General features: G+C 43.0%; 1 protein-coding gene and 1 non-coding gene across 2 annotated transcripts; both read right to left on the reverse strand.

Moving 5' to 3' along the window:
* Window positions 1-337: 337 nt before the first annotated feature.
* Window positions 338-14,902, reverse strand: LOC105191948 (uncharacterized). Its single transcript, XM_025305784.1, has 12 exons — window positions 14,514-14,902; window positions 13,212-14,056; window positions 12,550-12,709; window positions 12,178-12,449; window positions 11,886-12,103; window positions 11,621-11,733; window positions 7,218-7,277; window positions 4,344-4,748; window positions 2,107-2,409; window positions 1,661-1,929; window positions 1,280-1,443; window positions 338-945 (listed from the first exon to the last, which is right to left on the reverse strand). Exons 1-12 carry the CDS (start codon window positions 14,885-14,887, stop codon window positions 739-741), a joined length of 3,390 nt encoding a protein of 1,129 aa, XP_025161569.1. The 5' UTR covers window positions 14,888-14,902; the 3' UTR covers window positions 338-738.
* Window positions 9,976-10,047, reverse strand: TRNAH-GUG (transfer RNA histidin (anticodon GUG)). The gene has a single exon. It is a non-coding gene; the product is annotated as a tRNA-His (tRNA).
* Window positions 14,903-17,274: the final 2,372 nt, after the last annotated feature.

Here is a 17,274-nt window from a genome sequence, read left to right on the forward strand (position 1 = left end):
GACATATATATTACTGCGGAAAACACGTAGTTATAAATAATTTAAAATATATATAAGTCACTAGCTTGTTTACATACATATTATTTTCAAATATGAAGCTCTGAGAATGGTAAGAACTTCAAAGCATTGAAATTATTTGATGAAATAAATAATGGATATGTTTCTAATGCGCAGCACAATCAATTTATTGTAAAAGTATTTAACAGAAAAAGACAGTTGATATTATATTCCGTAATTTATTTTCGATAAATCGACAGCTAATCAATCAGAGATTATTGCAAAATCAAGGTTTCTCAGTACAAAGGGGAGGAGCAGAGGGAGGAATAAATAATCAATGTTACATTTCTTGTTTCTTTATATTTAATATAAATGTACTGTCCACTTTTGTACGTCAGTTATAAAATTTCATTCCCATCGATCTTCACGCAGCCTGTCAGTGCGGCTATTTATAAATCCGTCCCTTGAGTCTACGAATCTTTTGAACTCGGCTCGCGAGTATACAAGTGCAGAGAGACAATAATACGTATCAAGGGAACTCATTTGGAAAATTATGCCATTCTTCTGAGTATCGAGTCGACGCAACAACGACTTATTAAACATCACATTTGCTCTCGCGGTCTAGAGTTGCCTGTGTGGAAGACACTTCTGCGAAAGAACGTCGGCGCAATCTGCGATAAGTAAGTGGAAAAATTTCGCCTGCTCGACTGGCACATCGGATGAGCGATGGTCGGTCGGACTCTACGACGGACGATATTGGTAAACGGTGTTGTCCAGATTGTGGAAGGCCATCTGCTCGTCGATCCAGTTGCGCCCGTTGGATATGCTAGCGTAAACACCGGGAGTGCCGTCCTCACCGCAGCCGAGTCCCCAGGCTACGATGCCGGCCTGGACGTATCTGCGCGGGTCGTTCTTCAGCGGGCAGACCAAAGGACTTCCGCCGTCACCCTGCGGCCAAAGTTAAACGATCAGTCTCCTTCGGACACGAAGGAATGCGCGAAGACGCAAGAGGATAATTCTTCGGCGAACGGTTGTTCGAACACACGGATAATCATCGGACGACACTCGGATAATAATCAAGTCTCAAGTTTCATTCTTATCTCTTTTCTTCTTTCTAGAAACGGAAATTCGCAAAGCGGTTGCTCGATGCGAGAGGGAAAATATCGCACATGCGAAAATGCCGTACATTCCTCGGGAATAAATAAACGCGTGGTAGCACGCGGTTTGCCGATAAATATGTGCACGACCAAAGCCTCTTTGTGGGAAATGCCGTTAAATTTACCTTGCAAGTGTCTTTTCCCGCTTCTCCACCTGCGCAGATAAAGCTCTTGTCCAGACGGAAGTAGTTTCCTAGCCTGGTGGTGCGCAAGATGTCCTGGCAGCTGTTGTGAGGAACAATAGGGAGCTCCACCCTTTTCAGGATCACCTGATAACGTCCTTCTTTGCCTGTAATTAAATATCATCCCGTGAAAGCACGCTGCGTCAGTCAATCTGGACCAGTCTGAATTCAGCTTGAGCTTTGAGCCCACTCCCGATCCAAAAAGATGATGCGCAATTATGTAAAATCGCATATAATTGCACATAAATTATGTACATTATCATACTACATGACCTATGCGTGAATTCCGAATCGCGACACCAACTTCTTCATCGTCTGTCTTACCGAACACGTCCTTGCCCCATCCGCTGGCGAAACACTTGGATCCGTCAAAGATCATGCCCGTCTCCGGCAGGCACACGATATCCACGTTCTCCGCGTATTCCACCGGCTCCTTCAGGATCAGAAGCGCATAGTCATTGAAGAGCGCACCCGAGTGGAATTTCTCATGGACCACGATCGTCTCGACGTCGCGGTCTTGATGCGGGAAGACCTCGCTCTTCGTCATCGTGTCCCATTCTCCCGCACGGATCTTCAGCTCGTGCGGCTGCTTCCTGCGAACGGCCGACGGCGAGACAAATCGCAAAGTTAGAGGAACGATCAGCGGATTTCCAACTGGGTTATAATTATATATGTCTGTCATAACTATACACCATAATTATTGCGCGCAATTGTACGCAGCAGAATATATTTCTACGTAAATCTTCTGATTATCCTAGAACGCGACTAACCCGTTGACGCAGTGAGCCGCGGTGAGGACGGCCTTTTGGTGGATGAGGGCACCTCCGCATTGATAGACGTTCAGCTTCTGTCCGCTGGTGCCGATGGCCTCCTCCTTCAAGATCGCCACCATCCAGGGGAACTCACCGAACTGCGCCTCGTTGTCGCTCTGGCCGGTGATCCGGAAGCCAACTCCCTCAGGATTTCGTTTCCCACATCCGACTCGCGGGTCTGGAGTTGGCGTGACCGGTATATCCACCGTGTCCGGTGGCTTGCAGCAGACATCCAAGTAGTTCTCACATGGCCCGAGACCTCTGTTTGTGTTCAACAACGATAGCGATACTGTCAGAATAACAATTCGTGGGCGTTGCGATTAATCGCGTGTAACGCGAGTAGCGTGACGCAATTTCCCATCTGCACGAACAGTCGATAAGAGGAATATACATTTCGCCAACGAAGCTCACGAGGTTTCCTTCACAACGACACACATCTGTTCTTTCTTTAACGAATCACCGTGACGCCTCTTCTTTTAAGACGCCTCTTCGAACTCTTGAAGCGACTTAAAATTCGTTAACTTGTAACGAGGTGACTCGATACGAGACACCTTTGAAACCGTCCCACTACCTTGTTAATTCGCTGTTAAAAAGTAACTTCCTCTGTTCTGTATTTGCTGTTCGCTCGGTTCGATCTCTGTCATCGCGCTCGTCATGGCGGCATCGTTCGTGCGATGCGATGCAGCCACACGGACGCTCGGAATAACAACTAGAATAGTTGCATATTTTGGCAGCTCCAGGGGGATTTGAGTTCCCAAAGATAAGATCCCATGCGATGTGTGTGAATAGGCATGCTCTCGAAACGATCAGGTAGGAACCATATCGAGCAATTTCCAGCCCGTAATTCGCGCCGGATCTAACCCGCCTGGTGAAACGGCAACATTTTTACACAAACGTTCATAGATTCACTCATGTACGAAGAACAACGAGAGGGAAAACTGCCAATCGGCAGTCAACGAGTCCCGATATCTCAAAAATTTCAACTCGACATGCAACTCCAACCGGTATTATATTATAATACAATGAAGATATCCAGAGAAGATAGAGAGCGCGGTTACATGCGTAATATAATAGAAGGGACACTCGACCGAAAACGTTGTGGCGACGATGTCCTCGATAAGCCGCAACAATGACGTTTTCACGCGAGATACGTCTAATTGCATCACCATTTACACGGTGTTATCTCGAACCGCGCGCGCAACAAGGGAAAGGCAAACTTCTCTTGATTGGGCAACAGCAGCAACGCGCGGCAACTTCCGCTTTCCACCTGGGATACTCGATCGTTCTTCGTGTTTGACGCAAACCACACACCATACGACACGTTGCCGGACCGCGTACGACAGCCCTTATCTCGTACCTTATCAATGTTCTCGGGACTGGTATTTGAAATTGGAGACGAAAGTAACACGCGCGAAAATCGGCATGCGGGAAGACGGGCTTCGCGTCCGTATTCGCGTTGCGTTGTGTTAAATGCTGGCCGTAAATTTAATTTATAGTGAAACAAAATAAGCCTGTGTCAACGCGCGAGAAAAAAAAATTATAAAATGACAAGAGCGACGATCATCACGTGATGAGACTCATTATTTATGAGATAAGTATCAAATATATTTTATAATGAGAAAAAGAATATAGCAGAGAGAGAGAGAGAGAGAGAGAGAGAGGAATGTTTGATAAGTTAATACCTTCTTAAAATTTATATTACTTTTTTACAATACATGTATATAGTTATTGGTGGTTCAGTTTTCTCAACAAGTTATACCGCATGGTTTAGGAAAGTAAAAAAAATGTAGACAAAATATTAATTTGTCAAATTAGAAATCTTATGCGAAATGTTTGGTATGCTTACTTCGTAGATGATGATATGCTCTGTCATGACTAACATTACACGTTTTTCTTACATTTTTCCTTATGCGTTGACTCGAGTTTACTGTGCGCTGTGCGCAGAGTTGCTAAGCTTGCGGCCGGCACTTAATGCAACATAATGCATTCTCGCGGACACATTTCTGCGCTCCAGGCTCCAAGGAAACGAAAGTCACGTCCGTCGCGCGCGGTCGCACCGAAGTCGTTATAAAACTTTCAACCTTCGTCTTACCATCAAAGGAGCGGGTGGGAAGTGGCATGCCGTGAATGAAACACATCACCGTCCGGAGTGAAGCCAGGGCGGAGAATCCGATCTTTGGTAATCTTAGACTCACCCCTGGGACTGCCGATCGTTACCACCAAAACCGGACCTGATGTCGATGATGCCGATCCCGGTCTCCAGGATCTTGCCCTCCTTGCACTGATAATAGGGCACGCACTCGCAGTTGTCCGGTTTCGGCGACAGGGTATTTTGCGAGCCGAGGATCAGCCCGTTAGGGGGGGCTGCGGTGGTGACGTTCCCGGTCCCGAAGACGTCCTTGATGAGGGTGTCGATGTCGCCGCCGATCTGGGGCACCGACTGCGGGGTCGTACTGCTGCTGGGGAACACTTGATCGATGAGACTTCCGAGATCACCGGGATTCTGCGCCGCGGGCAACGCCGTCACCAAGACCGTGCCGAGCAAGGTCAGCGTGGAAACCAGTCGCCACATGGTCACGGATCCGAGAATTCTAATATGCCTACGAGGTGAACGAGAGAACAGCGTAATTACATACATACACTCACACTGGACAGCGAATCACCGATGATCCTTGAGGTCAAGGATCAAATCTAAAAGACGTCCACCCTGCCGCATCTAATAGAATCATAAAAATCATGTAAAAACCGGATGTCGCAGAACGATTATCAAAGCACCGATTATAATCGGTACTTTGATGTACTAAATGATGCAATTAGAAGAAAAGAGCTGAACAATTTTGTGCGTCCTATACATAACCTCAAAAGTAGCCCAAAAAGCTATTTTTCGAGTATATAACCTCAAATATCTCAAAATCCTGACGTGATGGGCGAATTCTGACCTCGGATTAGGATTCTACGCAGAAAATTACTTGGGAAACGACCCCCAGCTGCCCAACAACAAAACCTTGTAGACCTGTGTTATGTGCCTATATACAATATTTAATAAACATGCTTATACATACGCACGCACACATTTATTATACTATGCTGTGCCAATATACCAAATATTTAGCCGTCATAAATGTGAATTAAAAAGCGCCAGGTCCTTCTCTACTTGTGTAATGTCTCCCTTTTTCGCAGCACCCGTTGTATGGTACTTGCGCGAATATTTTTGCACTTGCAACAGGATAGCTGTCTTTCACGCTTGTGCCTTTCTCGACCAAGTATGAGTCGAATCCTTATCCAGGAGTGTGCAAAATGCAGTGTCGCGGGAACGATCGTCGTTCTCGCTCACTCGTTGGCATTGGTTTTACGACGGGCTCAAGCAAAAATCTCGACACTGATGCGTCTCGGCAAGAAGATATCTTCTTTTTCGAGACTATATATAGCGATGATAGCCGCGAGGATCGTGGATGAACTTGGTTCGCCAGGATTCAGTAGTCCGTGAAGTCTCCAGTTGCTTCCACTTACATGTTTGTGTGTGTGTGTGTGTGTGTGTGTGTGTGTGTGTGTGTGTGTGCGCGTGTGTGTGCGATCCTCACGAAGCAAGGTAATAATTCAGCCTTCGGCGGTCCTGGTTGTCACGGAGAAATATTGATGACGATTACGAGGTTCCGCATAAATAAACGTTCGTCGATATATTAATCGAGCGCGAGACTAATCAAGATGCAAAATAAACCGACAAAACTAATTAAAGTGCAAAATATTCGCAGGTATTATTAAATCCCGCTGTTTCGCTGTCCCGTAGAGAAAGCGAGTTAATCTCAAAGTTCTAATGATGACCATGAGATAATGGCGAATTAATTCCTCGCCCGTGCTCGTATCGTGCGTCTCGATCATTTTCCTCCTGTCCGGGATTCCCCCGATTTGCCGGAACGCGAGATACACATTAGGCGTGTGAAACGCAATATGTATGTCGTCACAATTATAGCAATTAATATCCGCGATAACCGCGGCGAGTCGTGAGAGAAGACACATCTCTTGTTCGAGAATCTGAGTGACGTTAGAAATTATTTATCACGGTAATAACGATGTCTAAAAAATCATGCCAAAGGTCGCTACCCGCGTTATCTCATATAACTGCTCCATTTGCTCTTCTTTAATTATACAGAATATTTCACAGATTATATCGATTTTAAATTCAACGAGTAGAACTACTCGTTACTACAAACAACCTGCCTTGTTATAAAGAGAAATAATCACCGCCGATAAGGAGATTCCACTAATCATCTTGCTTCGAGAATCTTCCAATTATAACAGTAGTCGTTATTGACCTTTGAATTCGTCATTAAGACTGAGAAAAATTTCCTGCTCGAGACGAGATATTGTAAACGAGACAGACAGAGAGAGAGAGAGAGAGAGAGAGAGAGAGAGAGAGAGAGAAGCATTTTCCTTAAAGGCGGACGATCGTGATGTACGCGGACCGTGACAATTCGACTGCACAATTAGCCAGGATACTCGACGTCCTCGTGCGGCCGGTGGAGCTCCAAGGCTCTTCCGCGATAAAGACGCAGACGAGCGTGTCCCATCGAATGAAAATATTTTCCTTCATCTATCTACACACACACACACACACGTAAACAATGCTCGGCTTCAACGGCCGTCGTAAACGGTGGCTAAACGGAAGTAGAAGATAATCCGCCGTTAAATTCGTTTAACGTCTTTCTGCGAACTCCATCGCTGGCGCGTTACATAATCTCGTCTCGGTCGTAAGCTGCCAGATTTAGCCGAAATTGTAGAATATTGCGGATGACGCGATCGCAAACCGGTCTTGTCGGAGTGAATTTCGGCCAGCCGGTAATCCCGAGTAGACGCGGTCGACCGTCAAAGGAATCAGCAAATTTTCCCGCCGTAGGATACTCGCGTGAGGACCTCGTGTCGCAGAGGACGATCTATGTAGTCACCGTGAATCGTTTCATAAACCTGTCGCGTCAGGAATGTCCCGAGATGTCGTATTTGTCTACTCGTGTTTTCGAGTACTCGCCAGTACTCGCGCGATTTCAGGGCTCGGTATTCGAGCTGAGACTCACCAGAGACGGACGCCAAGGACACAGCGCGACGAGCACCTTCCACTCGGAGCTACGATACACGTTTAGTGTGATCCTGAGCGCTGAACCGTGAGCAGTTTCCTCTGTATATCCACAGGATCCCTACTCCGGGCATTTATCGCGAACTCCCCCACCTTGTCTCGATTCGACATCGTTACCACTCCAAGTGGAGACTTGGAGAACCGGCATTTCCCGTCCGTGTGCGTCGGCCCTGGGAGGCGAGGCGGTTTTTCCAGATATTTCGATGGAAGGTGCATGTACACTCCGCCGTTCCTGTGACGCACGAGCCTCGTGTGTCTCACCTTCCTCGTGAACAGCAAGCCTTGAGTGCCCGTCGTCCCGATTGGCTCCGGGCCAAACGAACCCTACGCGCGGCACCGTCCTCCAGCCGGCAGGGGCTTCCCCGAGGCAGCTCGGTTTTATCTTCTTCACGAAAGTCGCCTGAAAGTGACGTGATAACAACCCTCCGATAATCGCTGGTGAATAAACGACGAGCGAGGCAAGATTCACGAGTAAATTTGCTCGAGCCAGCCCGCATCTTCGCCCGGAATGCACCTTATTCGCTCGTCCCGGCGAGATTTCTGGCTGGTCCGATCGTTTTCCTTCGGCTCGATGAAGCAAACAACGTGCGAGCTTTGGGGATAACCCGAGAGTTCTCGGGCCGAATAATTGCGACATGCCGCTTAAACGCGACTGGCATACGCTCGTCACGATTAGCACACACTGATTTTTGGTGTTAAGGTCAAGATGAGATTACGTCTAGACGAGCCTGAACATTCGTACGACAGCTCGTTCGCCGTGATATTCGCGCGCGATTTTTATTTTTGCAGCGGCAGCGGCACGGAGAGGGGAGAGATGTATGGCGTCATATTAATTTCAGATTACAAGGAAAACGGACACGGGTCAATGGAATTTATATAATGTATATGTAAATAATTTATATAATCGTCTGTGCGTTGGCAGGCCTTGTGTCAATAGGTTTCGTTTCGTCTTCCCCGCTGCGACTGGTAGATGTATGTTTAGCTCGAAAATAAAACTATGATACATCAGCAGACAGATAAAATCAAAGCCGAAGCGACGTGTCATTAATATTGACAATTTATAGTAATTTCTATTTTTAGTCATGTGCTGTAGTTCGATTTTTTAATCTTCACTGGACAAGACAGCTTATAACAAGCACTTACACGTGAAATTTTTAATGTTCACCGAAAAATGAAAATTTCAAATCAAATACGTTAAGTTAGATGAAAAGTTTCGTTTGGTTTCCGATAAGTATTATTTACATGCAGTATAAGCGATAATGCTGCCAGAATGTTGACGAAGGATCGTAAACAACAACGGAAATTGCTCGGTTATTGAATACTTCGTTTGCTACCGAATGCGACAAAATAAAATTTGCCTAAAATTCGAACCGATATTTTTGGCTGATTCGCTACCCGTTACATGATACCCAATTTTAACTTTTAGAAATATATATTATGTGTGTATCGAAAAACAAATAAAATAACCACGAGCTACAAACGTAATATTAAAAGTTTGTCGCGGAATAACCTCGTTAGAGAAAAGAACTGGATCAATCGACCAGGTTGACGTCGCATGTGTCACTTAATAATTATTAATGACGCACGTCGATACAGGAAGATTGTCGAGATTGTCCTGCTTCAACGCTGCACGCAATTCAGGTGACGTATAATCGACCGGCAGGTATTGTTCGCAGGTGTTGCAATAGCGTTCTCATTCAGCGCTACTATCTGATCGGAAATGGCAATTACCACTGCCATTTCATCGAATACGAATAGTACGAATTACGCTACTTGTCACTTTGCCGAACGTAGACGCTTTGCAGGAAATCGAGAAATTTATTCTGAGAAATTACGAGTGTTAAACCTCAACATAAGGGAATGAGTTTGCCGCTGTGGTACATTATCCTAGTTTGTGTTTTCTTCTTCTTTTATCAATAACCTAAAACTATATCAACCACAAACTGAATAAATAACAATCGCCAGCGAATAAATATCCCTCTAAATTTGCTTGACAAATCCACTTGGAATCACCTTTCTCGTACAGCATAAAATCTTCTCAGAAGATTATTTAAATGTACAGATAAAGCACTATTTTAAAAAAAAAAAAAAAAAAATCTGAAAAATAATATATACACAAGAATATGTCGTAATAATGCAAAAAACCAATTTCCTATTCACACAATATTTACGCAATTATATAAGTTTCAAGAGTAATCGTTTTTAATCTTTAGCAGGAAGTCATGAATACATACATGGCTTAATTATCTCCACATCGAAATATTTATACGTTTTTTTGTCGACTATTTCTTATATAAACGTGTATATAAAAACAGATGTTATGCGTTGTAGAATGAGGTATTTCGTATTTAAAGTTCATAATTCGATTTCACAACGTTGACGCGTTGTGCTGTGCGTGGAAAAATGTATTTTTTTATTGTGCAGGTCAGCTTAAATTAAAATATATCCTCTGATTGTGCAAGAGAAATTTATAACAAAGAAATGTAAATAAAACTCGAGAACATATAACCTTAGCAAATACAATTTTCAACGAAATATTTGCGCGTAATTATTTTAACAAAATCTGCAAGTCTAATTTGTATATATTAAGAGAAAAAAATTATGAAAAATTAAAAACGTTTTAATATGTGCTCTGCACGTGTGTTATAATTAAAAAAATAAAAAAAAAAACCTTCCACCGTGACAATGCTTTCACACATTGCCGTGACCAGGATTCGAACCTGGGTTACTACGGCCACAACGTAGGGTCCTAACCACTAGACGATCACGGCTACTGGAAGATCTGACTTCGGAGTCGAGAATTGAGCACAAAGCTATCCTCCTTCTTCTTTTTTATAATGACTGAAATACTTCCGCTAAATTCTATATATTTTCTAATAGTCCCTTTTTCTCTTCAACTATATTTATTGTACGTTAAATGTTTTCTGTTCTTTTGTAATCTAAATAGCTAAATAATATGAGCTAGTAATTTTCAATTTTTTTTTACCTACGTTTTTCAATTTTTTATTACCTACAATTAAATATGTTGAAATAGCTTGGTTTCACTTGTGCTAAATAATTAAAATTTTTCTTTTAACGAATCACATATAATTAAAAATGATTTTCCGTCATACTTTCGTGAGAATATGTAGAAAAGATATATTCCGGTAAATATGTAGAAAAGATATATTCCGGTAAATGTATGCAGTCCTTGAATTTTTCGAATACGCGTTATCATGCTGCGATGAGGTTTACTATACGATTTTCAAATTATTGTTAGTTAAGGAAAAAAGATCACTCAGATTAACGAAAAAAAAAAGGTTCAATACATGTAACTAAGTTTTTGCTATTTAGAGCAGAGCTGGAGACGATCTGCACATTTCGGACAAAATTCACGAGGTAACCTGCCATCGCTCGGTGCTCAGTGCCTGAGGCGACGATCACGGTGTGTTCAGGTCCGTCGCTATATAAGAAATCGGCTAGAGCATCGCCCCGCATCATATTAACATTAAACTTTTTTCCTTCCTTTATAGCTTTTTCCTTATAGCTCGCTCGCTCGCCTCTTGTCACTTGCGCTCGCTCGCTCCTCGTCGCGCGCGTTCGCCTCTTATTGTTTACGATGCCCCTCGCCGCGCGCGCTCGCCTACCGTCACTCGCTGACTCCGCCTGTATCAAATGTCTACGTGCTTACTGCGATCGCCCTCCGCTCTTTACGCGCTTGTTGGCTCACATGTTTTAATTAATAACTCGATAACTATTGGCAATTTGACATTATGGTACATGACTTTTCTTCTTGGCTACACCCAATCTATCTCCAACTTTCGTCTGCATGATCAGCTATCAAACACCCTGTATATATATATAAATAATGCCTAAACATATATTTTAAAATTATTAAACGAGGAAAAAATTTTAATAATATAACGCGAGGGTGCGCCCCAACTGATTTCTTATACAGCGACGGACCTGAACACACCGCGATCGTCGCCTCGGCTGCTAAGCGCGGAGCGGTGGCAGGGAGGTGGGTGTCACCTCTTAAATTTCGCCCGAAATGTGCAAATCGTCTGCAACTTTGAATTAGACACTCGGTCGCATGGGTTTTTTCCCTGTATAGTCCTCGAAGAATGTGATGACGATGCAATATCCAAAATCCACCAGGTAGTCCAAGAACCTCGACCAAATATATGAGTGATATAATATATGAGTGATTATTCTAATATTTTATTTATATTGTATATATTGTAATATCTAATAATTATATTTTATTATACATACATTACATATCGTTTAATTCACACAAGTGATGTTACGTAAGACACGCATGACAATAGTTATAATATTATGCAAAGTATTATACATCACTACACCCCGTAAGTCGCCAGTTGCTTGTCTATCCATTGACGATGCTGCGATACGCTGGTGTACACCGCAGGAATGTCAGAAGTTCCACAACCGATACCCCACGACACGATGCCAGCCTGAAACAAATATTCATTTACTTATCAAGAACCAATTTGATTTATTTCCTCTTCAATATTATCTGGTTTCGTTTTGTTTTGTCATCAAAGAATTTATGGCAATTAACAAGAGGTTTATTTATCATCCTTCAAATGACAATAATCCGCTTTACCTGAAAGAATTGTCCCGTAGCAGTTTGACAGGCCAAAGGCCCACCGCCATCACCACGACACATGTCTTTATTCGCTTCACCTCCCGCGCAGATGAACGACCCGTGCAGCTGGAAGTATTCGCCCAACTTTGTGCTCCGCAAACGTGTCTGGCACACCGCGCGATCGACGATGGGAACGTCGACCTTTCGAAGCTTTGCTTGGTATGTGCCTTCTGGTCCTGAAAAACACGTGAACCAATGTCAAGGCCAAGATACACGAGGAACTTAGTGTACAAAGTCAACGAAGACTTACCGAAGGAGCTGCTGCCCCATCCTGTTCCGTAGCACCTGGTTCCGGCTGCAAAGACCATACCTTGTTCAGGTAGACAAATCGGCAGGATGTTTGCGCTGTAAGTAATCGATTTCTCAAGAACCAGCACAGCTACGTCATGGAACAGTCCGCCGCTGTAATACGTCGGGTGCGTGATTATCGCGAGGACATCCGCTTCTTGAGCTGGCAGCGCTTGAGCATTGTTCACTGCGTCCCATTGGCCGAACCGTGCAACCAAGTTCTCAGGTTTCTGACTGCGGAGGAGGATTTAGGCAGGAACTGAGTCTCAAAAGCTTTCTTCTCGAAACTCGTCTTCGCGCACTCGAGGATGTGGCGCTTTCGACTCGCGCGTACCTTATAACGCAATGCGCGGCCGTGAGGACGGCCCTGTCGTTAATCATTGAGCCGCCACATTGGAAGACGTCAGACTCGCCCGTAGACTTCACCAAGAGTGCGACCATCCATGGGAATTCGGCGAAGTAGGTCTTCTCCGAGTCAGCGGGAAAAGGCTGCGCTGTGGAGATCGGCGGCTGTTATCACGATTGTTCGAATGAAGCGAAGCGTTCTAATGCCCGTTTCTACCGACGCTGATTAAATGTCGACTCGAGTTTAAACTCTATTCAAACTTGGACTCAAATTGAAGTTTAATCGAATTGTTGGTATAAATCAGTTTGCAAGTGCTCAACTCGGGATACATCGGCCGTAGTTTATATTTCGCTGAGTTACGGCGGCTCGGTATTTCGTTTGAGAAATTATGCGAGGAGCTATGCCTCCTCCTCAACCGAAAGATCATATATAAATATGTTATTAGAATTACTTCACGAAAAAAATATTAATCACAAGACTCCCTTCCTTTTATTCCTAATGTGTTGCGTAACATTGCAACTTGTAGCAATTCTGTAATCATTCGCACAGCTTTCTCTGTTTCTCTAGAGAGTACTCCTGTATAAATAAATAAATTATCATATATAATTATCTTCTTTATCGGGAGAGACAATGTTTCGGCTCATACTTACATGGCGCATAGCTGTCGTCGCGTATGCCGCAAGTCGTCTGCGACAACGATTTGGGCTTCATATTTGCGATGAAACGCTCGGGCGACGACAAGAAAGCGTCGCCGCTGCGAAGGACCTGCAAATCGATCCCCGTGGAGAGACAGCACACCTGGTCCGCGGACGAGCACGTGGTGAACCTCGGGTCGATTACACCCAGACCGTCGGGGCTCACTACGTTGCCCTCCGAACACATCCAGGTCTTGACGCAATAGCAGGCCTGCGATGTGCCCGGGTTCTTCAGCGGACCCAGAAGCTCCACGCTGGACGAGATCGTCCCGTCTTGGCAAAGTGACGCGCTGCTCGTCAAGCTCCTCGAGCAGAGGTCAGTTTGCGGCAAGGGGAACCTGGGGTCTATCACGCCGGTACCGGGCGAAATGATGAGTCCACAGGTGATGCATTGAATGGCGTTACCGCACACGAAACACAGCTGAATCTGACCAGGCGATGAGGTAGACGTCGTCATCGAGGTCGGAGGATTCGTCGGTCGTTGCGTCGTGGTGGTGGTGGTGGCCAGTATCCTGCAGCAGACCTGGTTGGCCCCGGGACACAGGCTAAGACCGCGTCGAGGGTTTATTATACCCTCCCCGGAAATAGTAACAATCCCATTAGGGTCGCATAGAGAAATCTCCACGCAGATACAATTGATATTCGGCGGCCTGGCCGTGGTGGTAGTAGTAGTAGTAGTAGTAGTGCTGCTGGTGGTAGTCGTAGTAGTGGGTGTCATCGTTGGAGTAGTCGTAGGTCTTGGTGTTGTGATATTCGGCAGATAACAGCAAACCTCGAAGGCCCCGGCGCACCTCCGGGAACTACGATAAGCTATTTTGTTACTAATTGTGCATACACACACACATACAATGTTCTATAGGAAACCGATCCCTGAGTATCAGAGAGTCAATCTTTATCTACGTGCATCTGAAATCTAGGTGTTATCTGTACGAGATTATCGGTAAAATTCACAGATAATTTAATTTACATTGTTACAAATATGTAAACTACATCAATCAATCGATATCAGTATCATTCGTCTATATCTACGTGCATCTGAAATCTAGGTGTTATCTGTACGAGATTATCGGTAAAATTCACAGATAATTTAATTTACACTGTTACAAATATGTAAACTACATCAATCAATCGATATCAGTATCATTCGTCTATATCAGTAAACTCGGGACTCGGCTCGACCAATGAGCCGAGTGTAAGCTTAAACTCGGAAAAAACGTCATCAGTCACCAAATGTTGGATAGTCGACTCAGCACTCACCGGACATCGATCACCCCCATGCCATCGGTGATAATAGTCTGATTAGCGTTACACAGATAAAACGGCACGCAAATGCAGGCCCTATCGTCGCTGGTCGTGTTGCTTGTAGCGGTGGTAGTAGTGGTGGTGGTGCTGGTGATCCTTTCTAGTTTCTGAAACTGCAGTTTATGCTTAAGCAGATGCAAGAAGAACAGAGGGGACGACCTGGCGAACGACATCGCGTCTTGATCCCGCGATAGGACGCGACTCCCCCGTCGCATCACGATCGGTCTTTCGATTTGATCAGACTCGTTGCGGTTCGCACCTTCCGAAAACGCGACACCGAACACCATCGCGATGGCTATGTTCACCAGCACGTATAGCCGTGGCGGCATGACGAAAATCGTTGCTGTCTGACGGCTCGCAGTCTATTGAGCGATTTTTAGCACGAACGCACGTTTATGTATGCAGGATGTGCTAGTGTTCCCCCCTGTTTACGAGTAAAGAGATCCAGATACGACGCTAATAGCGTATTCTTTGTTACACCGAGCAATTTTTGAAGGTAAAATAATATAGTAACGCGTCGTGTCGTGCCGTGTGCTCGAAAATATACGGAGAGGGAACGTGTACAAGTTAATGATTTCTTACAATTCGACAATATAAATGTCGTGTACAAAAATTGGAGCTTATTGTATTATTATGTATCTATCTTCGCGATATATTATATACAGGACATGTGTATAAAATAAATTATGATTAAATACATACACATACATATATCATTTTACAACCCTTATGTATGTATACACGCAAAAAGATATTAATTTTATGGGCAAATCAATTATATCTCTGCAATGTGAATGACTATCCGTTTAAGTGTTCAAACACAAAGAGCGACCTACTTACACAGCAGCTGTCACACATCAGCGATAGCTGTTACTTAACATTTTTACGCGAATACATCATCGAGTTAACACTGAATAATTTCCTGAATTGAACAATAGAACGCGTACTGCAATATACAGGGTGTTCTAAAAAGATATGTCAAAAGTTTAAGGAGATATTCCTCACACCTGAAGAACGAAAGAATGTTACATGGACGTAGGTGCGGAAATGCTTATTTCAGGAGTTATGTTGCAAATACTGGAATACAAGCACGTGTCCGTGAATCAATGCGTCGACGTGTCACTGCTTGTATTCAGGCGAATGGCGAACATTTTCAACATTTATTGTAACTAACTCAAGGTCGCATTAAAACCAAATGTAAATAAGCCTAATTAAACGATTGTCGTCTACGATAATTGATCCTAAATTTTTCCTTGTGTAAGTAATATAGCTAACAGTATTTTCAACATAACTCCTGAAATAAGCATTTCTGCACCTACGTCCATGTAACATTCTTTCATTCTTCAGGTGTGAGGAATATCTCCTTAAACTTTTGACATATCTTTTTAGAATACCCTGTACATACTGTTTCAAACAGTGTTTTAATTTACCTGAGTGCAAGCGCGAGTGCGAGAGTGAGCGCAACATTTTGCAGGATACTATACAGGATATTTTTTCTTCAAAAATTAATAATTTTCTTTGTTCCTAGAAATAAATTTGAAAAAAAAAAAAAAAAAAAAGGATGTCATGTACAAAATACCAATCCACGTAAATTAAAAATGTTGCAAGGAACGTAATTTATCTAATGGGCCTTGTTTATACAGATTCACGTAAGAATGTTTACGCCGATCTTAACGATTTATTGCCAATTCATGTTTCCAATCAAAGCAGAAAAAGACTCGCGAGTAGATTGCTGACAAATTCAGCGACGTTGAATAAAATTTATATTAAAAACCGTTTGCACATGCATATAGATAAACAAAACGTTCGATCAAATGCAGATATTTTCTCTATTGATCATTATCAAACATAATACAAATGCGTACAAATACATTTAAATACGTGATATATTAATATCATTAGTAGAAACTATAGTTAATACAAAAATTGAGATGGCAAGATGATTGTTACGGTCGCACGCCCAAAATGTATAATCTTAAAATGTAAACGTGTACGAGAAAAAGATACGTCTAGAATGCACAATACATAATTCCGAATAGGCGGATTTATTTAACAAAATAAAAATCCGACGAAAAGACGTTAGATTACGTAAATTATCAAACTTGTATTGTGGATACTGCAGATCTCGCCATAATAAAGTTTAGTTCCTTTGAAACTGAAAATTACTCTCGTGAAATAAAATGTTACTGGTTGTGGTTCTAGAAAGTTTATCGAAGTGCGTGAACATCGCTAAAACCAAAGTTTTTGCGAGAAAGCGTAATTTACCTTTCTTCACTTTTATTTTTTTATAAAACCTTAAGCGAGTTGATCAGACCAATCAGAAATCTTGTTAAAATGTTCGTGTTACTGTTACACAGATGAAAATATTGATCAAGATTGAATAAAAGAAGCCTTTTATTTTTCGTTACTTATATATGCAGTATCAAAATGTAAAAACAAAATATATAAATTAAAAAGTTAATTTAATTCGGTGCTATGCGCGCCGATTTAATTTCTTATCAATTAAGAATTGTAGAATTGTGGACTTTATACGACAATCAAAAAATGAAGATAATCAATACTTGGGTATCTCTCTAAAATTCATTTTTGTGGTATTTGTAGATTACATCACGAATAGTTAATGATCTTTCAAACATTTCGATCTTCTAGAGAATTGAGTTAATTTTTTATTAGTTTTAACTCAGATAATCGCCTTTACAATTATCCAATTGATCTA

This window comes from Harpegnathos saltator, unplaced genomic scaffold (genome assembly GCF_003227715.2).
Source record: "Harpegnathos saltator strain DR-91 unplaced genomic scaffold, Hsal_v8.6 scaffold71, whole genome shotgun sequence".
In the NCBI taxonomy this organism is placed as follows: domain Eukaryota; kingdom Metazoa; phylum Arthropoda; class Insecta; order Hymenoptera; family Formicidae; genus Harpegnathos; species Harpegnathos saltator.